This window comes from Delphinapterus leucas, chromosome 1, assembly GCF_059928025.1.
Source record: "Delphinapterus leucas isolate spDelLeu-1000000601 "Yukka" chromosome 1, BTC_Dleu_Yukka2, whole genome shotgun sequence".
Taxonomy (NCBI): domain Eukaryota; kingdom Metazoa; phylum Chordata; class Mammalia; order Artiodactyla; family Monodontidae; genus Delphinapterus; species Delphinapterus leucas.
Window position 1 is genome coordinate 55,451,768 of NC_143129.1, and position 27,335 is coordinate 55,479,102.

The following is a 27,335-nucleotide window of genomic DNA, read 5'->3' on the forward strand; positions in this document are numbered from 1 at the left end:
ATGTTGTACACCTGAAACTAATATAATATTGTTAAGTCAATTATACTTCAAGGAAAAAAAAAAAAACTATTAGAAGGCACTGGAAAGCCACCAAAGGCAGGCAAAAAGCCTGAGCTTACTTTGAAAAGATGTTGGCATAAAGAGTAAGAATTGTGAGTTTGTGGCTTTTTGCCTGAGGGTGCTCCCAATACCCTCTTTCTACTCTAGTCACAGAAAAATCAGTCTTACTGCCTCCAGGACAGAGTCAGGGTTGATGGAACAGCTAGAAATTTAAAGGGGTAATCCTTAAAGGGAGAGACCTGCAGAAAGGGTAAAATGCAAAATCTGAGTACAAAATCTACCAGTATCCCAGGCCGACCAATGGGTAAGCATGTACAATGGAGAGTCTGAGGAGCTAGCCAAACAGTAGGTGCACATGAGAGAGGAGTTAAAAAAAAAAAATTAAGGGAGCTTCAGGATGTATTTCTTTCACTGAGGTACTTAGTTAAATTATATCATTTAACAAGAGTGCCTCCACAGTGGTAAAGTTATTGGCTGCATTATCAATATTACTGCAAAGTGTTCTGCTGGACCAAATCACAAGCTTTACAAAAAACCACCACCCTAATCTTTCAAGACCATCAGACACACAGCAGCAGTTCTGGAGCACTAGCTAAGGCTCCTAAATACAGCATCTCAATTAAACAAAAAAAAATCACAGAAAAAGAACTTTTTATCAAAGTATCTAAAAATAATTGTAATAATTTCAATTGGTAACATTTCTTTACCACTCACAGATGAGAGTGCAGCCTCTAAGGTGTAGGCTGATACTGATTTAAATAGACAAAGAAGGAAGGCATTTTAGTAAAAGGAAGTGAGATCTTTGATTGACAGTTCTTAGGAGAAGGTTAAAAATTCAAAAGGAGTGCCTGTATGTGGCTCAGAACCTAAAAGCCTTTTTCTCCTCCCAACAGAAGAACAGTCTCAAGTAATAACTGGTTGCCATGGAGATAAGAAACTAGAGAGATCAGAGAACTCAATTTGCAGTTAAATAGGCTGGAAACAATCCTTACTACTTGGTGAAGGAAAGCGATTAAAAATATACATGATTGCCAGAGGGAATCTTCTTCACCTAGCATTTCCTAACCTCATTAATGAACAAGAAGTCTAAAAAACCAAATGAAAACCCAAGGTGTCTTGGATTGAACCCATTAAACAAATTCAGGACTTCAAATGTTATCAAAATCCTTTCTCTTCCAGATGACTTTGATTCTTTTTAACGGTACTTGTTAGTAAATACTGGAATGAGACTAAAATTGTGTTCAAGAACAAAGTAGTATACCTGACGGGACTGGAGCATCAATGGAAAAAAAAGAAGCATGACAAATGGAAAGGTAACCAGAGTAAGAAATAGATTCAAGTGGTGAAAATCCAGATTTTGAAAAATCTTTTCACAATCAATGAATACCTTTGTGAGTGCTGTAAAGGGCTGCAAACGTCACCGTGAAGAAAGTCGTGGAGTATTTCCCAGCATTAACTAAATGAGGAAAGGCCCTTTTTGTGTCTCGGTATCGGCGCAGGCACTGGATAAAGCGAAGCCAAGCAGGAATGCACTGAACAATAGCCCGCACACCATATGAGTAATTGTGGCAAATTTCTGGTTCTGTGAAGATTTCAAAGAAGAAAAGACTACAATTAAAAAAAAATAACTTGTTCACATCATTTAGAGTCATATATTGTAACCACTAGGAAGTCCATAAAAGCAAGGAACCTGGGTTTCAGAATCACTTTTTTCTTTGCAACTATTATATTCTTAAACTTTTTAGTGGTTGATAAGCTGAGAAGAGAAGGTAAAATACACAGTGGGAACTTAGAAAAATCTGCCGGCTCAGATTTCTGACTATCTATTCTGGAATCACCTTCTTTGGAGTGTGGTAAAACTATAAGACAATTAGAAAATGAGTACACTAATCAAGGAGAAAAAAATTAGCTCTGAAACATCTGGAAAACCTATATATATCACTGGTGACTAGAGTCAATTTCATGAACGCCAAACCACTACAATATACCCACTATAGGTTGTTCACACTCTTGTTCTTTAAATAAAACGAACAAAGAAAACAAACAGCAGAGTTTATACTTTTAAAATGAGAAGAATAGAGTTCGTAAATCAATTTTCTTCAAATTCTGGAAATGTATCCGAGTGGTTCAACATACAATAGAATTGTGATCTGCTGGCATCAATGAAAATGTGTTGGCACTGGCTTCATTAACTTTTGTTAGTCAGATGTTACATAATCTGTCTAAAGTTGGTCTTTGTCATTAAGGCAAAATTCCTTAGTAACTTGAACACCTGGCATAAACAAAGAGTGATAAAAAGAGCCAAAAGAAAAATAAGGTCCCCAAGAAGAATTAAAAAACATCTATGACTTTCTCAAAGCACTTGATCTAATTTCTAAATTATCAGTATTTTTGATCATAGTAAAGCAATACTGTGATAGCAATTGTTGACACTAAAGCATCTGTGATTTAATTACCAATGTATTAGAAGTTTTTTAGTTTTAGAATTCTTTAAGTGTAAGTTGTAAATCTCCTGGCAAATGAATAGCTAAAATTATAAAATATAATTTAAGAGCCAAATTGTATCCGATAAAGAGATTGCTAAAGGAGTGCCAAGTACATTTAATTAAATTTGTAATATTATTGGATGATCTTAAATTTCTCAGTTATCATTCCCAGTATTTCTTGGTTTACACTGGCAGTTCAGTAGTGTGGATGCACATTCATACCCTACCTTCTGAATCATTTGGCAACAGGCCCCCACTTTCATCCCATTTGAGCTCAAAACTGTAGAAGCAGATCATATATTCCAGGTCCATCAGTATCACTGACAGGCTGTTCAGCTGATCGGCCAGCCAGAAATCAGCAAAGCCTACCTTATGGAAGGGGGCTGTAAATACTCGAAACTGGGAGAAAGAAAAAAAATCAGAAAACACAGAAACAAGAAAGTTCATATTAAATTTCTCTAATTCATGTCTGACCCTGCAGCATGATTACCTTAGTTGATAAAATGGAAACCAATGAACCAATCACAAACACAGGGACCTGGCAACAGTGGCTAGGTTGAGAATTGGTAATGAAGGGAATGAGTTGAATGGACAACTAAGAAAGGAATTAAAAGGGTGGGGCAGGGGGAAGGCAGGAATAGCTACAGTCAGAAAACAGAAAGCAGAGAGGTGGGAAGAGCTGAAGTGGAAAGCAGAGAGAATGGCACAAATGCACCGAGAGGACATTTAGCGTTAGTCTAAATTAAATTTTTTTTTTTCTAAATTAAATTTTGCTGGAGACCCATGTGCTATGATAATTTCTGGAATATTCTCCCATCTTAGCTAACTGAATACAAAGCTTTTCTTTGCCTACACAGGATAGGAAGGGGAGGATAGCGCCTCGTCTGAAGTATGTATTATTCTCTAACCAAAGTCACTTTCATTTCACTAATGCCATGATGATAATTGTATTTGTCTTCAAATTATGCCACAAAAATCAGCCCACATCCCACTGTTACAAAAACAATGATAAATAAATTCCGGTTACATGTCTTGAGCACTAATCCACTCTGTGTATTTTTCTCATAATGCATTTCTTATAATCCATTAACTATAACAATTCTGAGCTAGGTGTTATCCATATCCCCATTTTGCAGAAGACCTATAACAATAACTCCTCCTGACTCTATCCTGTGGAAGCCTGTTTACTACTGCAAAGGAAAATCCTGGCATTGCAGAGAGAGAAAGAATTAGATACTAATCATCAGAAATAAGCTCAAATTGTACAGGCTGTCTTGAAAGGCCTTGAGTGAAGTGAAGATGGGATGAAGGCAGCTTTCCTCCTCACCCTGTTAGACCCTTTCTATCTTACACAGGTGAAAATGGACTCCTAAAACAAGGAATTCTGGCTAAGCAACAGTTTTGTGAAAATGAGTCTAAAGCTATAGCTCTCCTGCCATCTAGGTATATTCATTTAATGGACATATCCAGCCTGGGAGACTATGGCTCTCGTCTCTCAGACTTGGCTGGTTCTTTCTATTCTTTCTCTAAATAATTCCCTTGATTATTTCAGGGAAATAATAAATGACTATATTACAAATCAATCCTGGGTGTCAACTATCTATGACAGGTATTGTCTTGGAGCTTTGGAATTTAGACCAGGGGTCTTACAGGACACAACACAGGCTTTAAGACATTACTTTCTGGAGCTGATATATTTTGTGTCCACGGTTCAATCTCTGATCACTCACTTGCTCTTTCAGAAAGTTGTTCAGTAAGCCAGATGAGATGTTACCATTTGCAACCATAAGCTCCAGATACAGCAAACTTTTTTTTTTTTTCAGGGTAGGGTGGGGTAGGAGGTTATTAGGGATTGAGATGTTAATCATTTATGCACAAAGAGGTTCTGGTACCAGTTTATATAATATTTTAAGAAACTCTAGGTACAGAATGGATTTAAAAGATTCAAAGAGACAGAAACAAGAGAATAATTTAGGATATAACAACAAAGGATCAAGAAGTCTTACTCAGTCTAGTCATGGACTTTTGTGAAACTGGTAGCCTAGGGCAAACTTCTCATTTCTCACTGACGTTAGACAGACTACCATTACTGTCACAACCTGCCACACCCAGCCTCAAAACCTGGCTATTACAGAAAACCTCTGTAAGAGCAGAAGGGGAGGACAGTGTATTAAATAAGAAACAAAGAGATAGAGGGATGCACTAGAAAAGGAAAGGAGTGACATAAAATAAAAATTGGAAGGAAGGGAAAATTTACAGAAGAGAGAAGATGAAAAAAGGAAGAAAGAAGGGAGTGGTAAACATTGGTATAAGACAACTAATGAAGGTAAGAACATAATTACAGTCATTCATACATTTAACAAAGATTATTAAGTATTTACTATATGTCAGGCATTGTGGAGGTACTAAATAAATAAAACATGGCCTGTACCCTTAAAGACCCACAATCCCTTTGGTCAAATAATAAATACCTAAAGAAATAATGACAGCACCATGTGGTAACTGCTATTACAGATAGGCATACAAAATACCCTGGAAATACAAAGAAAGGAACAAGTAGTTTGGTCAGAGGTAGGGTGAGTGGAAATGAAAATAAACAGATCATACTTAACTCCCTGACATTAACACATAGTCAAATTCATCTTAGATTTATCTGAATGCCCCCTTTTTTTAAAAAAAATTATTTATTTATTTATTATTTTTGGCTGTGTTGGGTCTTCGTTTCTGTGCGTGGGCTTTCTCTAGTTGCGGGGAGCGGGGGCCACTCTTCATTGCGGTACGCGGGCCTCTCACTGTCGCAGCCTCTCTTGTTGTGGAACACAAGCTCCAGACGCGCAGGCTCAGTAGCTGTGGCTCATGGGCCCAGTTGCGCCGCGGCATGCGGGATCTTCCCAGACCAGGGCTCGAACCCGTGTTCCCTGCATTGGCAGGCAGATTCTCAACCACCGCGCCACCAGGGAAGCCCTGAATTCCCCTTTTTGAGTGAGAATTCTCCTTCCTTTCTTATTCTGGCTAAGGTCTTTCAACTTCTACTTTGTTGTGATTTAAATTAAAATGATAACCATTCACTGAGTAACTGTATGAAGAAAGCTACAGACAACCTGGATATCTGATGTTTTACCCACATACACAAAAAGACCACTAACAAGTTATTACAAAGAATGTATGTTATCATCTTCTAAGTTAAGATGATGAAGTTAAGGAGGTAAACAGTTAAGGAGATGAAGTCTTAATTTCTACTTGTGGATAATCACATTCTTTCCAAATCTGATTTTAAGGTTCCTGTTAGGTGATCCACTAATCAAAGTTAAACATGTAGATAAAGTGACCACCAGGTCTAACTGTTAAATGGTAGTGTTTAAGAACACAGATTATGGAGCCAGAACGCCTGGGTTCATATCCCATCTCCATTACATCCTGGCTTTGTGACCTTATTTAACTTCCCTGAACCTAGGTTTCCTCATTTATAAACTGTGGATTAATAGTAGCTCCAACCTCATGGTTTATTAAAAGGATTAAATAAGTTGATACATATAAAATGTCCAGAATAGTACATTATTAAATGAGAACATTTCTCTAATCTATTCTTATAATAGACATGTGTAAAACTTTTATTATACAACTAAAGAAAATACTGGAAAAACCAATTCCAAAATAATATAGCAAAAGACTCTAATTTAAAAACTTTATGCAGCCTTCTATAAGAATAACTTGATACTTTTGTTTAGAAAATCTGAGGCATTGTTTATGCTTCCTAACTGGATTTCCAAGTAGGACAAATACAGATCTGGAGAGAGGCTATATGACCTAATGAATGTAAATAAACTGTATTAATCTGACATATAATACTAATATCAAAACAAATCAATTTCTTAAAAAAATTTTTTTAGCTTCTTTTGGGGAGAGGAGTAACATATCAATTCCATAGATTCAAATTTAAATATGAATATAAGTGGTGCCCAGTGCCTACCACTATGGCCAAGTGACATATGTTCTTTTTCCACCAAAAATTAAAGAAAAAAAGAAAAAGGGAAATGTAGTTTACTTTAGGATGAAGCTTTAAGAAAAGCTGTATCAGAAAAACATAACTAGGGTAGAAACGTTCTTGTTAAATCACTAGAAATAACTCTAAGGGTAAATTTTCTCAGTGAGATTTGAATTAAAATAAGTCAATAGGTCAATTAATAGTAAAATATTCTATAAATAACATTTTTACTATTTACAATTATTACAAACATACCAAATCACAATGCTTGCTTCCGTATTTCACTGCTTCTGAGAGTATATTTTACTATTCTCTTATTTCTTATTACACCCCTGCCAACCCATTCCATCAACAGTCCTCATTTATTAACACACAACAGATGCACAGATAAATGTCTACTCAATGGGGAATCGTTCTGCTAATAAGAATAACTGGTCATTCATGAATCATACCCGCTTCCTATTTAAACAAAGAAGGATGCAATGGGGAAATGTTCACTTAGCACATAATGTACACAACTGTATTATTTTGTTATTGTAATGATGCAATCATATTAACAACTGAGTTTTCTAAGTCTTTCAAATCTCATTTGAAAATAACTTTATAGAGATTTCACAATAATTTAGGAAGGAAAAATAGGTGTTTATAATCTTGTAGTTATTTCCTTGTAACCAGAAGAATATTAACATTTTTTATGCAAATAACACAGTTTAGAAACTCCACAAAATCTAGAAATAAAATGACAATCTCAAAATAAGAAAGGTAATCTAATATTGTTGTACTAACTGGAAATGATTTATTTTTAGTATAAATTTCAAGAGAAAAAAAAGGCTCAATTTTTTCTTTTGTCTTAAATAAAAAAAAATCTAAAAAGCATGTTTTCTAGATGATGACAAAACACATTAAAGGTGATGGTATAACTTATGACTTATTAAAACATGCTTGAACATCTAAGTTCCACACTCAGAATTCAAACTCAAAATTAGGCCTAGTGGTGCTATACTTTAAGGGGATGATTTGCTTCCTTGTTTGCTTGCTTATTTATTTATTTATATTGAATGAAGTTGGTGGAAAAGAGGGAGATTCTCAGTTTGTGATAAAAATCCTAGTGGAAGAAAGAAGAAATACAAATACATGAACAATTAACTTTGGGGGGAAAAAAATCAAGATTTGGGTCATTTTGTTTTTCAGATTGCTATAAATACCTGCCTACATTGGACATAGGCTGCTTTTATTTGTTGACTGCTTACTATGTTTTTTTAATTGGAAGGTCATATTTTATTTCTTCAGATTTTAAAATTTTAGTTAATGCTAAAGAGAGCATATTGCTAAGAACAACAACAAAAATTATCCTAAACCTAAGGGGCATACAAAAGGAAAAAGAAATTAAAACTATAGTTTTCAAGGCAATATACTTTATAAGGTGAAAAAAAAGTGAGACGATAATTATGAGAATTCTGGAAGTCTGTGGAGATTGGTCAATTTAATTACTAACCATCACTCTACTGTTAGTTGTAATTTGTAATCTAAGAAATAATTATACGAAAGCATTCCCAATTGATTTTCAAAATAGAGCTGGTTAAATTTGGAAGTAAGCAGAAGTTCCTTTCCAGAGCAATCTACAATATCCCAAAAAATATAGCTACCATTTTTGCAGGAAATTCTATATCCTAATGCTGAGACTGCTTGATTTTGAGACCATTAAGAAATACGTAAAGTGGAAGAAGAAATGGAATTTATAAAGTCAATTTCTCAAATTAAACTTGGTGACCTGACAAGATATTCCTACTGCTTTTAGAGAACCAATACTTCATAAAATAAAAATGTTTGATTGACTACTTATAGCAATTTAACAGGAAAGCAATAGTTTTAGCACTTAAAAAAAGGGAAAATTCTACATGTTATCACAGTTGATTAATCTTTAAAGTAATTAATTATGAATTATTAATTTGCAAAGTCATTTCAGTATCTCGACACTTCATATTCCATTTTGGAGGAAAAAATGTGTGAGTGCTTTTCCCAGGGCCACTGTTACTGCACAACATCAGGTGTGCCCGCCATACTGCATTCTTTGCCCCTGGAGCTGGGGTACCACTCATTTAGACTACAATGTGAACATGCCTTCTGAAGTTGTGCAATACAGGAGTTTTGTTTTCATTCTGGGGGAAGCCAATGACCAATATACCACTCTAAAAATGATACACAAATTTCTGGACTTACCAGCAGTTTAAGCAGCCAAAACCGGGATTTATAATAGAAAGTTTTGGTGGGGTTGATGAGAAAGAAAACCATAAACCCGTAAAGGACAAGTGGGTACACATATGTGGGGATGACACTAACTGGAGCAAAGAAGCATGCCAGAAGGCTCAGGCACCACAATATCCCGAGGAATCCAGCAATCTGATAAAGGATGGGAAAGACAAAAAGAAAGAAAATTATTTTTATCTCTACCATTACTTAAAAAATCTTTAATAAAACAGAGGTAAGAAAAATGTTTAATTATTACATCAACAATCCTCTTCAAATAGAAAATAGATTTTAGTACCCACTAAACCAGCTATATGGCTAATGTAAACTATATCCATGGGATTTTATGTCTTGCTTTGATTACCTCAAAGAGATGCTGATGAGACAAATTGCTTCTCGGATTAAGTTCAAAGATGAGCACATGATTTACTCCAGCCTGTCTCCAACCATACGTGTTGATGCCCAGTAGAAAAAGGAATTCAATCAGAAGAAAGCCACCACGATAGATTCTTATCAAGGGCCAAATACTTCTATCTGTTTCAAGTTTAAATACAGCTGAAAGAATATCAACTAATTGGTTAGTTAGAAAATTTATAATGCCTCCATTAATTGTCTTTCTCTTAATTCTCAAGGATATAACCCTGGCATAAGAATTTTTAATAAATAAAACGTAAACCTAGGTTATCTCAAGAGCCTGATAAACTTGCTTAGAGGTTCTTTCTCTTCTTCATTTCACTCTGCAAAATTCCACCAGAAAAATTTTCCTAAAATTTGACTTTCAGCATATTAGTCCATGGTGAAATAATTTAAAACCATCAGATCAGTTCTGTCAGCTGGGGATTTCTGGCATGACACAACTTCTTTGGCTTTGTTTTGTCCATCACTGAACTGGATATAGTAATGCCTAGCTCACAGCGTTACTATGAAAATTATAAGAAAGAGTATATATGAAAGCAATGTGAAAATTGAAATGTCATATAAATGACAACAATTAGTATTTATAGAATGCTTACTATGTGCTAAGGATTGTATTTTTACATATAACAATTCATCTAATCTTCACAATGGCTCTGTGAGTTAAAAACTATTATCTCCATTTGATTGATGAGAAAACTACAGCAGAGAGGTTAAGTAATTTCCTCAGGTTTACCAAGCTAGGATAAAGCAGAGCCAGGATTTTAACTCAGACAGTTTTGCTCCAAAGCCCATACTCTTAATTACTACATTCAATTGCTCATATGCCCATACAAACATTCAGTATCACTACTATCCTATAGATCGCCAATAATTATAACATTCAAACGTTTCAGCCTCGCAATTCAAGTTCTTCACAATCTGATCTCCAATTAAGTTTCCCAAATTTATAGCGCCCCTAAATTCTTATTTCCTGATAAATTTTATTATCCTTTTAACAAACTCATTTTGCTTATGTTGTCCCCTATACCTAAAATGGCCTTGCTCTTTCTTTTGACCAATTCTATTTCTACTTATTACTTAAGAACCAGATTCTCATCTGTTCATAAATTTATTGAATCAATGTTTCATTTTGAGCCTATTCTGTACCAAACATTTCAATTTGGCTACCAATTTCTCAATTTTCCAAATAACTATAAAATTTACTGTTAGCACTACTCATTTGAAATTTAATTATATACATCTTATATACTTAAATAACCATTTATTATTTATCTTTGTATTCTCTATAGCACATAGCACATTTAATAATTTAAAAATAACAAGGTAGAGAAAGCCTTTGCTTTGGAGTCAAATACTACATACCAGATTTCAAATCCTAGCTTTACTAGGGCAAATTATTAAATTTTTCTAAGTCTCAGTTTCTTTGTTGGTCAATGGGGAGAATATTCTCATAAGTTTGTTAAGAAGATTAAATCTGAACAAGATATACTAAATGCCTAAAACAGTACGTTTGGCCCATTTTTGAATATTCAGTATATATCAGTTTCTTTTTACTTGATGAAAATTCATTTTTTCATTAATTTGACAAATATTTATTGGGTGCCCATTATGTGTGACACCATTCTAAAAGCAGGAGATTCAGTAATGAACAACAGACAAAATACCTGTCTTCAGGCAACTTCTATTCTGTACAATGTCAGATAGTGAGATAAGTATTTTGAAGGAAAAAAAGTAAAGAGATAAAGAATGTTAGGTGCTATTTTAGGTAGGGTGGTCAAGAAAACTTCTCAGAAGATGACATTTGCAGGAACCTTAAGGAAATAGAGACTCAATCATGTGACTCTCTGGAGGAACAGGGCTCCAAGTAGAGGGAAAGTACAAAGGGCCTTAAGATAGGTATAAGCCTTGTGTAGTCCAGGAACAGGAAGAAGGCCAGGGCACTATGACTGGAATGAATAAGAGGTAAAGTGGCAAAAAGTTACCTACAGGCAGATCAGGTAGGACTTTGTCAAGACTTAAGCTTTTACTCAGATGTATGAAGCCAATGAAAGGTTTTTCACATAATTGGTATGACCAGATTAATAATTTTAAAGGACTACTCTAGCTGTCATGTGAAGAACAGACTGCAAAGGAACAAGTACGGTAGCAAGAAGATTAGTTAGGAGGTTGAAAATAAAAAAATATATATATGGTCTTACATCCTGATTCCCAACCAAAGACCACATATATATTATAACATTCAGGAAACAAAAATAATAAGTATAAATCCCAAAGAATACACAAATAAACTACTAGAGCCAATAAAATCAACAAAGTTGCAGAGTACAAGATCAACACAAAGGGACTTCCCTGGGGGCACAGTGGTTAAGAATCCTCCTGTCAATGCAGGGGACACGCGTTTGAGCCCTGGTCCAGGAAGATCCCACATGCCATGGAGCAACTAAGCCTGTGTGCCACAACTACTGAGCCTGTGCTCTAGAGCCTGAAAGCCACAACTACTGAGCCCGTGTGCCACAACTATTGAAGCCCACACGCCTAGAGCCTGTGATCCGCAATAAGAGAAGCCACCACAATGAGAAGCCCAAGTACCGTAACGAAGAGTAGCCCCCACTCGCCGCAACTAGAGAAAGCCTGCATGTAGCAATGAAGACCCAACGCAGCCAAAAAAAAAAAAAAAAAGATCAACACACAAAACTCAGTTGTCCTTATATAAACCACCAATGAACAATCTGAAATGAAATTAAGAAAACAATTCCAATTACAACAGCAAACAAAAGAATAGAACACCAAGGAATAAATCTAACCAAGGAGGTGAAAGACTTGTACATTGAAAATTACAAAACACTGCTGAAAGAAATCCCATGTTCATGGATTGGAAGACTTGTTCAAATGGCAATGTTACCCAAAGTATTCTACAGATTCAATACAATCCATATAAAAATTCTAATGGCCTTTTTTTGCAGAAATGTCAAATCGATACTCAAATTCATATGGAATTGTAAGAGGCCCCAGATAGCCAAAACAATATTGAAAAAAGAACAAAGTTGGAGAACTCACAATTTCTGATTTCAAACTGTACTACAAAATAGTGTGGTACTGGCATAAAAAAATATAGACAAATAGAATAGATTGAGAGCTCAGAAATAAACTTCTACATCTATGGCTGATGGATTTTCAATAAGACAACCAAGACTATTCAATGAAAAAGAATATTCTCTTCAACAAATGGTGCTGAGACATTTGGATACTCACATGCAAAAGAATAAAGTTGAATCCATACTTCACAGCATGTACAAAAATTAGTTCAAAATGAATCAATGAGCTAAATATAAGAGCTAAAACCATAAAACTCTTGGAAGAAAATATAAGGGTAAACCTTCAGGACCTTGGATTTGGCAATGGAAGTCTTAGATATGACACCAAAAGCATGAATAACACAACAACAAAAACAGATAAACTGGATTTCACCAAGTTAAAAAATTTTGTGCATCAAAGGACATTATCAAGAAAGTAAAATGACAATCTATAGAATGGGAGAAAATATTTGCAAATTATATATCTGATAAGGGTCTAGTATCCAGAATATATAAAGAACTCTAGTAACTTAGCTATAAGAAGACAACTCAATTTAAAGATGGGCAAAGACTTGGGTAGATATTTTTCCAAAGAAAATATACAAATAGCCAATAAGCACATGAAAAGATGGTCAATGTCATTAGAAAAATGCAAATCAAAACCATAACTTCAAACCCACTAGGATGGCTATAATTAAGAAAAAAGAAAGGGAAATCACAAGTGTTGATGGGAATGTGGAGAAAATGGAACCCTCATAAATTGCTGGTGGAAACAGAAAATGATGGAGCCTCTGTGGAAAACAATTTGGTGGTACCTCAGAAGGGTAAAAAGCATTATCATATAATTAAGCAATTCCACTCCTAGGTATATATCCGAAAAAACTGAAAATGGGTACCCAAACAAATCCATGTATATGCATGTTCACAACAGCAAAACTCACATTAGTCAAAAGGTAGAAACAACACAGCATAGTTATATTCAGTTTTGGTGATACTACCAAACAGTTCTCCAAAGTACTATACCCACTTCCACTCATTCACTTTCATATCTTCATGGTATTCCATTGTATAGGGGTAATGTCATTTATTTTCTTAAACAGTTCCTGATAGACATTTGAGCTGTTCCTAGGATTTTGCTATTATAAACAAAATAGTGGTGAATACCCCCCTTTCATATATGTCTTTGCACCCATGTACAAGTATGTTTATAAGATAAACTTTTAGAAATAAAATTGCTTAATCAAAGTGATTGTACTAAAAAATTTTTACATATGCTGCCAAATTATCCTCTAAAGAGACTGTGACAATTAATACTTTACCACTAGTGTATGAGTGCTTGCTATTTCACACTCTTATATGCACTTATTATTATTATTTTTTTTTTTTTTTTGCGGTACGCGGGCCTCTCACTGTTGCGGAGCACAGGCTCCGGACGCGCAGGCTCAGCCGCTCTGCGGCATGTGGGATCTTCCCAGACCGGGGCACGAACCCATGTCCCCTGCATCGGCAGGCAGACTCTCAACCACTGCGCCACCAGGGAAGCCCTGCACTTATTATTTTTTTTACTTATTTTTTTTTTTTGTGGTACGCGGGCCTCACTCTTGTGGCCTCTCCCGTTGCGGAGCACAGGCTCCGGACGCGCAGGCTCAGCGGCCATGGCTCATGGGCCCAGCTGCTCCACCGCATGTGGGATCGTCCCAGACCGGGACATGAACCCGTGTCCCCTGCATCGACAGACGGACTCTCAACCACTGCGCCACCAGGGAAGCCCCTTATACGCACTTAAAAAAAAAAATTTGTTGGAATATACTTGATTTACAATGTTGTGCTACTTTCTGCTGTACAGCAAAGTGAATCAGTTATACATATACACATATCCACTCTTTTTAAGATTCTTTTCCCATATAGGTCATTACAGAGTAGAGTTCCCTGTTCTATACAGTAGGTACTTATTTGCTATCTATTTTATATATAGTAGGGTGTACATGTCAATCCCCCCTGGTAACCATAAGATTGTTTTCTACATCTGTAACTCTATTTCTGTTTTGTAAATAAGTTCATTTGTACCAATTTTTTAGATTTCACATACAAGCAATATCATACGATATTTGTCCTTCTCTGTCTGACTTAACTTCACTCAGTATGACAATCTTTAGGTCCATCCATGTTATTGCAAATAGCATTATTTCATTCTTTTTTATGGCTGAGTAATATTCCATTGTATATATATGTACCACATCTTCTTTACCCATTCCTCTGTTGATGGACATTAGGTTGCTTCCATGTCCTGGCTATTGTAAATAGTGCTGCAATAAACATTGGGGTGCATATATCTTTTCTAATTATGGTTTTCTCTGTGTATATACCCAGGAGTGGGATTGCTGAATCATATGGTAGCTCTTTTTTCAGTTTTTAAGGAACCTCCATACTGTTCTCCATAGTGGCTGTACCAATTTACATTCCCACCAACAATGTAGAAGGGTTCCCTTATAGGCAGTTTAAATGGTCAAACTCTTGTCTTTGTCAAACCAGAAAGTGAAATATGATAAATTATTATTATATCAATTAAGTGCAGATTACTAGGAAACTATAAGAACAAGTTTTAAAAAATATGAACAGGTAACTTTTCATCTTCATAACACTAAATATCTGGAATATGTGAATTTCAGACAAATTATTAAATATCAGGTCATGTCCCCTTGAGAAACCATAGCAATTATGCACATTATTATTATTATTATTATTATTTTGCAGTACGCGGGCCTCTCACTGTTGTGGCCTCTCCCGTTGCGGAGCACAGGCTCCGGACGCGCAGGCTCAGTGGCCATGGCTCACGGGCCCAACCGCTCTGCGGCACGTGGGATCTTCCCAGACCGGGGCATGAACCCGTGTCCCCTGCATCGGCAGGTGGACTCTCAACCACTGCGCCACCAGAGAAGCCCACACATTATTTTTTTTAATGTGAATGTTTGAAAAAAAAGAATCATGATTGTACATGCATTACTACTGCTGTGTTTCTCTCTCAATTTTCAACTCTGTTATCATTTACACAACCACTGGGAGATAAATAAGGATAGACAGCTGGCTTTAACTGTATTTACCCTGCCTCCCCCCATAGACACACAAAGATTAAACAAAGACGGGTTCTGAGGTGAGAGAACATACATACGCAACACTAAATGCATAAAGCACACACATTAGAAAATAAGTCAGATCGTCTCACAAAAATGTAGGCTATACATACGAAAGAAAACAAAACCCCAACTTGCCCCGGAATTTAAGAAAACTTCATTTCAATTCATTCACATAAAAAGAATGAAGTTTATTTATCTATTCTTATGTCTTATTTAATGATGGTGATGATGATAACACCATGCTCATCTTGGAAAGAAAAGAAAAAATTTCACACACAGATGAGTAAAGTCTTCCCTGATGCTCTCATTTGAAAGTAATCACTTGTTCTCTTGAGCTGCTTAGAAAACACTTCTATTTTGCAGTGTATTATTATTGTTTTAATATGTCTTAATCTCCCTCGTGTAATAAGTTTCATAAGGAAAGGAATTCTCTTATCTATCTTTAGACTCAAGATTATCAAGCATAATCATAGATACATAAAATTTACTTGTTGAATGAATTCTAATACAACCCTATTCTTGTAAGGTATTAAGCTCATTTAACAAATGAGGAAATTGTTTCAGAGAAGTTAAGTCATGTCTTTAAAGCCAAAACAATTAAGAAACAGTTGAGCTGGGACTGCAACCAGGCAAGGCCTTTTGTAGATAAGTCAGTGTTCTTTCCATAACAGCTAGCTTGATAATCTAGGGCTGGGCTTTTTATTGTAGTATTTCCATGCATTCTATATAAGTAAACTGCATTCATCCCTGAAGACACAGAGCTAGATTTAAATATGAACATAAAGTATACCAATATTAAAACATGAGCTTACAGTAGACAATAACAGAGTTAATTTTTAGTAAAATTGGTGGGAAGGAGAACTCTAAACATACAAATGAAAATACACTGTTAATACGTAAAGTTCACACACTATCTAAAAGCCATTACAACCTGGGCTATAATTTCATAATATGCAATTTGACAATCTTAATTAAGAAGAATGTTTATGAGGAATAATGAATTCAGTAAATTACTTCTTGAACATCTATATGTCTGGCACTGCGTTAGGAACTTGAAATACAAAAGTGAAAAATACATAGTCCCTGGAATCGAGAATAGTTTAAGTGTGACAGTGATATAAACCTTCCTTGTTCAAGCAGCATTATAATTACTAAAAGTCCAAAACAGATTATAATGGATATTTATACAATAACATCTATTTCTAAGTCATTTTCTGTGCAGACTTCACTGAACAGAATTTAATCCTTTATTAATGACTCACAGTTATTATAAGCACAAATACACAGACTCTTTTTTTTTTTAAATAAGTTTATTTTTATTTTTATTTATTTTTGGCTGCATTGGGTCTTCATTGCTGCGTGCAGGCTTTCTCTAGTTGTGGCGAGCGGCGTCTACTCTTTGTTGAGGTGCAAGGGCTTCTCATTGCGGTGGCTTCTCTTGTTGTGGAGCATGAGCTCTAGGCATGTGGGCTTCAGTAGTTGTGGCACGTGGGCTCAGTAGTTGTGGCTTGCAGGCTCTAGAGCACAGGCTCAGTAGTTGTGGCGCACGGGCTTAGTTGCTCCGTGGCATGTGGGATCCTCCCGGACCAGGGCTCGAACCCATGTCCCCCTGCATTGGCAGGTGGATTCTTAACCACTACACCACCAGGGAAGCCCCAAGTACACAGACTCTTGGGGTATACCAGGATTATCTGCCCTTAAAGTAAAAGCCCTCAAATTCAAGAATCTTTGAGATATGTGTTTTTTTGCTGTTTGTGTGTTTTCTGTATATCATTTAATTTCATCTCTGTCCTTCTCTTCCATCCACTCAAACTTCAACCAACATTTTTTGAACCCTGCTATATCCCAGGCAATGTTTTAGGTGCTGGAGATACAATGGTGAACAGGAGAGACAAAAGCCAAGGCATTAAGGAATTTATATTCCAATGGGAAAGCAGATAATATGAAACAAAATATGTCACAAGTGCTCCAAAGAAAACTAATGTAGGCTAAAGGAATAGAACAGGCTATTTTAGGGTAGGCTGATCAGGGAAGGCCTTACTAAGGAGGTGGCATTTGAGTAGAGACTACATGAAGTGAGGGAGTAAGCTATGTAGACATCTTGGGGAAGGGCCTTTTAGGCAATTGAAAGGGCTCATAGATGGGAATGAGCTTGGTGTGTTCAAGGAATAGTAACAAAACAAATGTGGATGGAAACAGTGAAACCAAGTGAAACTGAGTGTGGGGAGGATGACAGAATATGAAGTTAGAAAGGCCCAAAGGGACGAGATCTTGCATACCATAGTAGGAACTTTCAATTTTATTGTAAGAGAAGCCATTTAATGGATTTTGAAGAGGAGAGTGACGTGATCTAACCTGCATCAAAAAGACACTGGTGACTATAGAGAGGCAAGAGTGGCTGTATGGAGACAAATTCAGGAGGCTGCTTCAGTGTACTAAGAAAGAAATGGTTGCTAGACAAGGATGGCACTGGTGGAGGTGGTCAGATTCAGAGCATGTTTTGAAGACAGAGCAACAGGATTTGCTGATGGACTGGAGATGAGGTATGAGGGAAAAGAGAGGCTAAAGGTTTCTGGCCTGAGAAACTGATGAGAGGTGATGCTATATGGAAGAGAAAGCATATTTAGTGATAAAATAAATTTGTCCACATAAGTTTAAGATGCCTATTAGACATCTAAGTAACAAATTAGATATCATTCAGAGGAAACAGTATATAATTTGGGAGTTATTAGCATATAGATGATATTTATAGCCATAGGCTTCAATAAGATTGCCTAGCTAGGAAATGAATGTAGACAGAGAAAGATCTGAGGACTGAACCCAGTGGTACTTCTTAACATTTAGATGCCAAAAGAAAGCTAGAAAGGTGTCTGGGAAAAAACTGCCAGCAAAGTTTAATAAGAAAACCAGCAGAGTGTGGTTTCCCATCAAAATCAACTGAAGAGTTTCAAGAAGGAATGATCCACAATGTCAAAATGCTGCTGAGAGGTAAGTCAAATTCTGTTGGGAGGTTTAGTAAGGTTATGCCTCCCTTGTTGTTACACCATTCCTTGAGGTTGGGAATGTACTTGTTTCTAGCAATTCCTCCTACCTCTTTACAATTTTTAACTGCTATAGAATAGAATATTATATAATTAATTTTCTTAAAATTATATGCAAAGTAATTGTAAATAGGTTCTGGAAAGGATGTGAGAGAGTCTCCAAAAAGCAAAGTAAATGACCTTAGTGCATAAATTTTGTAAAATCTTATTTACTCTCATCTGTGATCAAGGGAGCTGAGGTTATTGATAACTAAACGCTGAAAATGATGGAGAATAAGGAGTCACAATCTAGCAATGTTTAAAGGGATAATTATATCCAAAGGGGAAAACAAACCAAAATAACCAACACCCACCCTCCCATCATTTATAAAAACAAAAAACTTAGCCCTGACAGATTTCTCTTTCAGTAGCTTTGGTAGTTTGGCAGTAACTTTGGTAGAGGGACAGAATATGACATAAGCAGATTAGTAATAATTTAATTCAAAATTTAAACTACTCACCGGCAAGCACAAGGGTAATATTCAGTACAATGAATATTCCACAAAATAGGCCAACTCTAAAAGTAGTCCATGCTGGTGCAGGCTGTGGACAGAAAAATAGCATTTTGAGTAAAGGGCAAAATACTGAATACATTTAGTATACAGTGTAATAAATTAGCACTATAAGCCTCAAAGTTCTACCATGAACATATTTTATGATCTGAAGTTTTGTAAATCTGGACCAGGGAATCATCCTTCATTATCCAATAATACTAGAATTGAAGTGCCAGTTTATTCTAATTATTTTACAGAAATCTGTGTCACTAAATAAAGAGAATTAGAATCTCAGGCATCAAATTATATATATACTGAGTTTTCTTATAGGAGAGATTAAAGTGCAATTTCACTTTTACAGTGTGTACATATTTAAATTTTGTAAGTCAGTATTACTCAGTTAGAGTTCACATATTTGGTACTATATAATTAGAGACAATGATAAAAATAAGAATACTCATTTTCTGAGTACTTACAGTATTATATTGGAGTACCTTAAAGTGAATTTTTAAACATACACTCATGTCAGAATCTCCAGGATGGGGGCTTTCCTGGTGGCACAGTGTTAAGAATCCGCCTGCCAATGCAGGGGACACCGGTTTGAGCCCTGGTCTTGGAAGAATCTACGTGCCATGGAGCAACTAAGCCCGTGTGCCAGAACTACTGAGCCTGTGCTCTAGAGCTCTCACACCACAACTACTGAAGCCCACACCCCCTAGGGCCTTCATGCCACAACTACTGAGCCCACGTGCTGCAACTACTGAAGCCCACATGCCTAGAGCCCGTGCTCCGCAACAAGAGAAGCCATTGCAATAAGAAGCCCACACACCGCAATGAAGAGTAGCCCCCGATTGCCCCAACTGGAGAAAGCCCACATGCAGCAACAAAGACCCAACGCAGCTAAAAAAAAAAAAAAAATCTCCAGGATGTGTACATGCAAAAATTATTTTTCTCTATTATAAATGTAATTTTAAATTTAGAAAATAATAAAAAGAAATCTACTGCTTTCCAAAATAAATAAAAGAAAGTGCCTGATACTTTAAACATAAATAGATGAGAAATATGGAGAGATGATCTTATCAATTTAAATATTTGCTATGAAATTGTAGTAGGTGATATTACATTTAAGATTCTTCAAATGTTTTCTAAAAATCTTTAAATGAAAAAAAACACTGAGACTTCCTCTGACTTATTATTCATCAGTAATAGATAACTGTATATTAGTTTAGGACTGAAAGCATTCAGAAGGAAGATGGTCATTTGTCTTTTTCAAAAAAATTTTTTAAATTGTGTAATTTATCATATTTACAAAAGGATGTGTGTGTGTGTGTGTGTGTGTGCATACACACACATATACATATAAATAATGTATTTGGGCTATTAGAGACAATAATAAAAGGTACCTAAACCTATCACCCATCTTTAGAAGAGCACATTTCCATTTCTTTGAAATCCTTACCCCTTCCAGATCCAAAATCCTTCCCTCCTCACCACAGATAACCATTTCCATGTTTTCTTTAGCTCTATCCCTTCTACATGCAGTCCTAAAGACTTAATTTTTCAAAATTAATTTCCTTATTTTTAACAGCTTTATTGAAATATAATTGACATACAATGAACTGCACATATTTAAAGTATAAAATTTGTGTCTTTCCTCTCTGGATGCTTTTAAGATTTTTCTTTAATTTTCAAGCAGTGTGACTATAATATGCCTATGTTTTTTTTGTTTTTTTATTTTTTTTGCAGTACGCGGGCCTCTCACTGTTGTGGCCTCTCCCGTTGTGGAGCACAGGCTCCGGACGCGCAGCCTCAGCGGCCATGGCTCACGGGCCTAGCCACTCCGCGGCACGTGGGATCTTCCCAGACCGGGGCACGAACTTTTGTCCCCTGCATCGGCAGGTGGACTCTCAACCACTGTGCCACCAGGGAAGCCTCATGTTTGTTTTTTTTTAACTGTTTTTCTGACTAAATTGACATACAATAAACTGTACATATTTAAGGTGTACAAAATCTGATATTTTGACATATGTAAACGCCTATGAAACTATCACCATAACCAAGGCAATGAACGTTGTCTATCATCCCCAAGAGTTTCCTTTTGGCCTTCTGTAATTCTTTTCCTCTTACCACATCCCATCCCACCTCCAGGCAACTGCAAACCTGCTTTCTGCCACTATACATTAGTTGGCATTTTCCAGAGTCTTAGGTAAACAAAACCATAATATATATATTCTTTTTTGGTCTGGCTTATTTTTTCAGAATAATTATTTTGAGATGCATCATGTTGTTCCATATATCAAGGTTTATTTTTTTTATTGCTGAGTAGTATTCCATTGTATGGATATACCACATTGTTTACCTATTCACCTACTGATAGACATTTGGGTTGTTACCAGTTCTAGGCTATTATGAATAAAGCTGCTATGAACGTTTGTTTTTATATGAACATATGCTTCATTTGTCTTGGGTAAATACTAAGGAGTGTAATGGCTAGATCTCACTGCAGGTGAAGGTTTAACTTTTTAAGAAGCTGCCAAATTATTTTCCAGTGTGGTTACATCATTTTATATTCCACCAGCAGCATATGCGATATCAGAGTTCTTGGCCCTCCAAGATTCAGTATGTCAATCTTTTCAATTTCAGTCATCCTAATAGGTGTGTGTTATCCCACTGTGGTTTTAATTTGCATTTCCCTATTAATGATACTAAGCATCTATTCACATGCTTATCTGCCACCCAGACATCTTTGGTTAAGATCTTCTGACCATTTTTAAGTTGGGTTGTTTGTTTTCTTATTATTGAGTACTAGAGTTCTTTATATGTTCTGGGTACAAGTCTTTTATCAGATATATTTTTAAAATATTTTCTCCTAGTCTGTTGCTTTTCATTCTCTTAACGTTGTCTTTTGAAGAGCAGGAGTTTTTAATCTTGGTGAAGTGCTTTTGGTGTCATTTCTAAAAAATCTTTGCATAACCCAAAGTCACCAGGACTTTCTCCTATATTTTCTTCAAAAATTTGTAGTTTTAGATTTTCATTTAGGTCAATGGTACATGTAAAATTAATTTCTATACATGGTATGAAGAATGTATGGAAGTTGTGCGTTTGGTTTTTTTTTTAGCATATGAAAGCCAATTGCTCCAGCCCCATCTGTTGAAAAGACTATCCTTTCTCCAGTGAACTGCCTTTGCATATTTATTGAAAATTAATTGTTCATATATTTATTGGTCTACTTTTGGATTCTCTATTCTGTTCCATTAATCTATCTGCCTATCCTGACACTAATAACACACTGTCTTGATTACCATAGCTTTAATAAGATTGATACCACATAGTGTTAATCCTTCAACTTAGTTGTTCCAAAGTTGTTCTGGCTATTCTTGGTCCTTTGTACTTTCATATAAATTTAAAAATTTGCTTAATAATTATTTTTTAAAAGCCCTGTTGAGATTTTGAGTTAGTTTGTGTTGTATCTATGAATCCATTTAGGAAGAAATGATATTTTAAAAATACTGGGTTTTCTAACTTCTCTCATGTATCTGTCTTCTTTAATTTCTCAATAGTGTTTTATAGTTTTCAATGTAAAAGTATTGTACATCTTTTGTCAGATTTAACCCTAAATATCTATGTATTGATCTTGTATTCTGCAACCTTGCTAATAAAGTCAGTAATTAGCTCTAGTAGCTATTCTATAGAGTCACTGGATTTTCTAAATAGGTCATCATGTCATCGGCAAAAAAAAACAAACGAAACAAACCCCACCAGTTTTACTTCTTTCTTTCTAATCTAAATGCCTTTTATTTCTTTTTCTTACCTTACTACACTGGCCATAATCTCCAGTACAATGCTGAATAGAAGTGGTAAGAGTGAATACACTTTTTTGTCCCTAGTTAGGGAGAAAGCATTCAGTGTTTCATCATTAAGTATGATATTAGTTTTAGGTTTTTCATAAATACCTTTTATTGGGATGAGGAAGATCTTTCTGTTATTCATTTCCATTCCGTCACAGAACATATTTTCTATGATTTAAATCCTTTTAAATTTACTGAGATTTAGTTTATGACACAGAAGATATCACTTAAATGCCTTTTGGTATAACTACTATGTAGATATCATTTAACAAATGCTTTTTTAGGCACAACTATTGCATTTTAGAGGAAAGTATGTAGTAGCCCAGACTATCTGAAGCCCTCCCACTCGTATATCATCAGATAAATATCTCATCTTAATCATTTGGTCTGACGAAGTTAGCATGTCAGTAAGAATAAACAAGAGAAGTAGTACAGGATAAGAAGAGAAAGGTGGGAAGACATTACAATTTATTATGAAGTGAGATCTGGCAACTAATTTTTTAAAGTGAAAATAGCAATAGTAATAAACACTTATAAACTTTGGCTGAAACCGTTTTTAAAGTAATGAAACTAGTATATTTTATCAGCTAACAGATCATGTTGATTATTAAATAGGTAAAATGAACCAACCAAACAACTGGAAACAAATACGAACCTGAGCAGCTCCCAAAGGGGGAACACGTAAACGCTTCATAGCTTTTTGTCTGTCACCATCTTCAAGTTCATTGGTCACTACAGCCTAAAAGACACATTGTTAACTTTTGACACAGGTTATACTGAACTTGAGTATTGCATAAATAATTCTGAACCATTTATACATATGGTATTCTGATAACCCCCTGGTGAATATATACTGAATAAAGCAAAAGAAAAAATCATGAGTAAGAATGTATGTATTTAAAGCAAGCAACTAATAACAAAAGGAGAATAAAAATGAGGAGTTATTTCATTAAAAATAAGACATTAATATTATTGAAAATATGTGGTATATAAGTGAGATTCCCGTACCTCAGTTTCAGAGATGAGCTGGTTGATTTTCTTGCATGTATAAAACGGGGCTACTTCTACATGAGCCACTCGCCAATCTGCTCCACGAGATGTTTCCAGGATCTTGTCATGCTTTTTAAGGATTTTTCGGAACCCTGTAAAATTCAGATTCTACAGAAAGAAATGAGAAACACTACTATAATTTCCACCACCATGAGAGAAGATGAAAAATAATAAGCCCTTTGTGTTGACTGAGTTGACTGAAGATTGAGTACCGAGGGAAATGGCAATGCTTTCATAAAAGCATGTACTATAAAAATAAGACTCTTCTTTCTTATTTCATTTATTCATTTCAAGGTAGTATGCTATCAGTAATACAAATAAACTCTGGATTATGAACCCTATTATTTCTATTTCATGTAAATTAATGGAAGTCTTAAACTCAAAACATTTTTATTTCCATTTTCCTATGTACAACTGTTTTCAAAATAGTTAATTTATGTTATTTTGCTTCTTTGATCAAAAGCATATATTCAGAAAATCCTCTGGATTTATCATGAACTGAATACATTTATTAGTTCTTTGCTTTTTGCAGGCCTGGTATAGCTATGTATTTCCCCCTGCTATGCAAGCATGTATGAACAAGCACAGGAAATGGATAATCATCTATTTTTCTTAACTTTTATTTTGTTTCCATCCATTCTGTTTGGGGATGGGTGTGCAAAGAGTCAGTGGAAAAGAAGAAGTGATCATACTTACAGGGTTTTGCTGATAACGGGTAGGAGCCTGTACTTTTCCTGCATTTCTACAATATCAAAATACTATACTTTTCTATATTCTCAAATCCTGTTGTTCTTTAATCAACAGACAAAAAAGCACGAAACTGTGGATTTGCAAGGTTCTTTAAATCAGAGGTCTCCCAAATTTGATCATATATCACCATCAGTAAAAAAAAAAAATTGAGCAGTCACTCCAAATTAGGTTTTGCTTGCTTGCCTGTTTGTTAATATTTTTTTTCATACTTTAATGGGTCATCTTAAACTCTCCTTGCGTGTATACACCATGATTTGGAGACTGCTTTCCATTCATTTTCCTTTCTCATCATTTTCAAAATAAATGTATTCTTACAGGATAGACAGTCTCAAAGGATAAAGGACAGATCAGAACTTTTATAATTAACAATTATTTTCAAGAAGCTTTTTATAATGACCCAAAACAAAAACTTCTGGCAAAGTTAATAAAGTAAAATTTAATAAGGGTATTTCCCTGTAATGCATAAGCATAATTAATAAAATATGAAATGTTAATATTTTATATCACTATAAGCAAGAAGAAACACATTTGTTTCTTTTTAAAGATAAATTATAAAGCTATGGGTAAATTTCAAAGGAAAGGAATTTCCCATCATATATATCTTATATAATTACTTTCCTATTCTTCTAAAGTTATTTTCTGAGTTCTTCTTTGAATGTTAAAATATTAAATCACCAAAAAAGAAAGCAGAATTATGAAAGGGAAAGATGGAAATAAGTACATGCATTAAACTTAGATTACTACAGATAAGGCACTACAATTACTTTTTTTTTTTTTTTTTTTTGGCGGTACGCAGGCCTCTCACTGTTGTGGCCTCTCCCGTTGCGGAGCACAGGCTCCGGACGTGCAAGGTGAGCGGCCATGGCTCACGGGCCCAGCCGCTCTGCGGCATGTCAGATCTTCCCAGACCGGGGCACAAACCCGTGTCTCCTGCATCGGCAGGCGGACTCTCAACCACTGTGCCACCAGGGAAGCCCTATAATTACTTTTTATTTTAAAATTCCAATATTTACCCATGGTAATACTTGTATTATATAACCTCTAGTTTTTATATAGTGTATGATCCTGTGATGATCTTAACCAGATTAGAAGTAATAATCAAAAGAATAAAATGGAAAAATAATAGCACATAAGGTCTCTTTAAAGATTAGGGAGATGCTTTTGCCTATTTAAATGTTTATTATTTAACGAATAATCTGTTTTTCAATATATTCTTTATAGATTTAACTATGTGAACAAATCTATAAAGAATTACAAATGAATAAATGCCAAGCATTTCCATAATTTAGCATACATGGTAATTCAACTTTTTAGGTTGGGTTTTAAAATTTCTTTTCTTTCCCAAGTTTTGTTTTAGTTTTTGTTTTAAATACAGTCATATTGCAGCCTGTGGATAATAAAACTGAAAGGGTTCTCAGTGGAAAGTTGAAAAGTCAGTATCTTTTACACTATTAGTGTTAGTTGCAGGAAAGTTAACTATACAGCTGCTTTCATGGAAATTTTGCTGTGGTGGAATATAAAAGTTCTTACATAGCCAGCAGCGGTTGGGTAGACGTACATTATTTCTTATTTCTACTCATTACTTAGAGATGCCTCTAAAAATAGGAAGCAAACTATTACTCTTTGAGTCAAGGGCTACTCCTGAATACTGTACAAAAAGGTTTTGGAAAACTGATCTTCAAAAACAGAAGTCTTGTTAACATTATTTTACCATCTCTGATAACCTGGTTTTTAGCCAATTAAGAACATTTGAAATCCCAATAAGAACAGAAAGAATAATGACATGCTACGAATTTCCCTTTTTGGATTGACCCATTAGTAGAGCTCAAGGAAATTCCATTTATTTTAATTTCTCAATCATTTAAAGGTTCTATCCTCCACGGTAAGAACTGAAGTACCTGATAGTTCTGCAGCAGGATAAGACTGAGGTAGAACTCGCTGAAGGCCAGTTTAAGGTCTTTAAGATTCCTATGTTGGACACGTTCCTCATGGGACAGGTGGAAGACTGGCTTTCTGCGTTGTCGCAGTGTAGTAACACCAGTGCTTTCTTTCTGTGCATCCAGTGATGACTGAAGTTCATTCTGAAGTGTAGCAAACCTGCGCTGAGCCTCTGCGAGCTTTTCTGTAAGAAGTAAAACAGAACTGTCAAATCATCAAGATAAAAAAGCTGGTAAAAGTTCTCACTGACGTCTGAATTTTTACTAATTAGTCTGTTTCCCTAAAATTTCTAGGGAAAAAAATGCTACATTTAATATTTAGAACTAGATAGGAAAAACATGTTTCAGTGTAATACCCTCCTTTCATTCTACCCCACACTTCCCCTCAGCAAAACCTCAAGTGTACCCTTTCTTTTTACAGATGAAGATTGAAGACACAGAATTTAAAAGCCGTGAAGAGTGAGAATACAAAATGGTACAGCCGCACTGTAATTTGGAAAACAGTCTGGCAGTTCTTAAAAAGTTAAACATAGAGTTACCTTAAGATCCAGCAATTCCACTCCTAGGTATATAACCAAGAAAACTGAAAATATACATGTACACAAAAACTTGTACACATAACACAAACTGGGACTCATAATAGTCAAAAAAGTGGCAACAAACCCAATGTCCATTAACTGATGAATGGATAAGCAAAATATGGTATATATGTACAATGGAATATTGTTCAGCCATAAAAAAAGAATGAAGTATTGATACATGCTAAAACATGG

The 27,335-nt window shown here is 35.3% G+C and overlaps 1 protein-coding gene across 2 annotated transcripts in view; it reads right to left on the reverse strand.

Moving 5' to 3' along the window:
• XPR1 (xenotropic and polytropic retrovirus receptor 1) overlaps window positions 1-27,335 on the reverse strand; it is a 193,210-nt gene that overhangs the window by 41,316 nt on the left and 124,559 nt on the right. For both annotated transcript variants that reach the window (XM_089910376.1, XM_022556613.2), the window contains exons 4-11: window positions 26,524-26,747; window positions 23,834-23,983; window positions 23,481-23,564; window positions 18,945-19,026; window positions 9,143-9,333; window positions 8,752-8,931; window positions 2,774-2,945; window positions 1,448-1,642 (exon numbers count right to left, since the gene is read on the reverse strand). In XM_089910376.1, coding sequence (XP_089766502.1) covers window positions 1,448-1,642; window positions 2,774-2,945; window positions 8,752-8,931; window positions 9,143-9,333; window positions 18,945-19,026; window positions 23,481-23,564; window positions 23,834-23,983; window positions 26,524-26,747 — 1,278 coding nt within the window. The remainder of the gene's footprint in view (window positions 1-1,447; window positions 1,643-2,773; window positions 2,946-8,751; window positions 8,932-9,142; window positions 9,334-18,944; window positions 19,027-23,480; window positions 23,565-23,833; window positions 23,984-26,523; window positions 26,748-27,335) is intronic.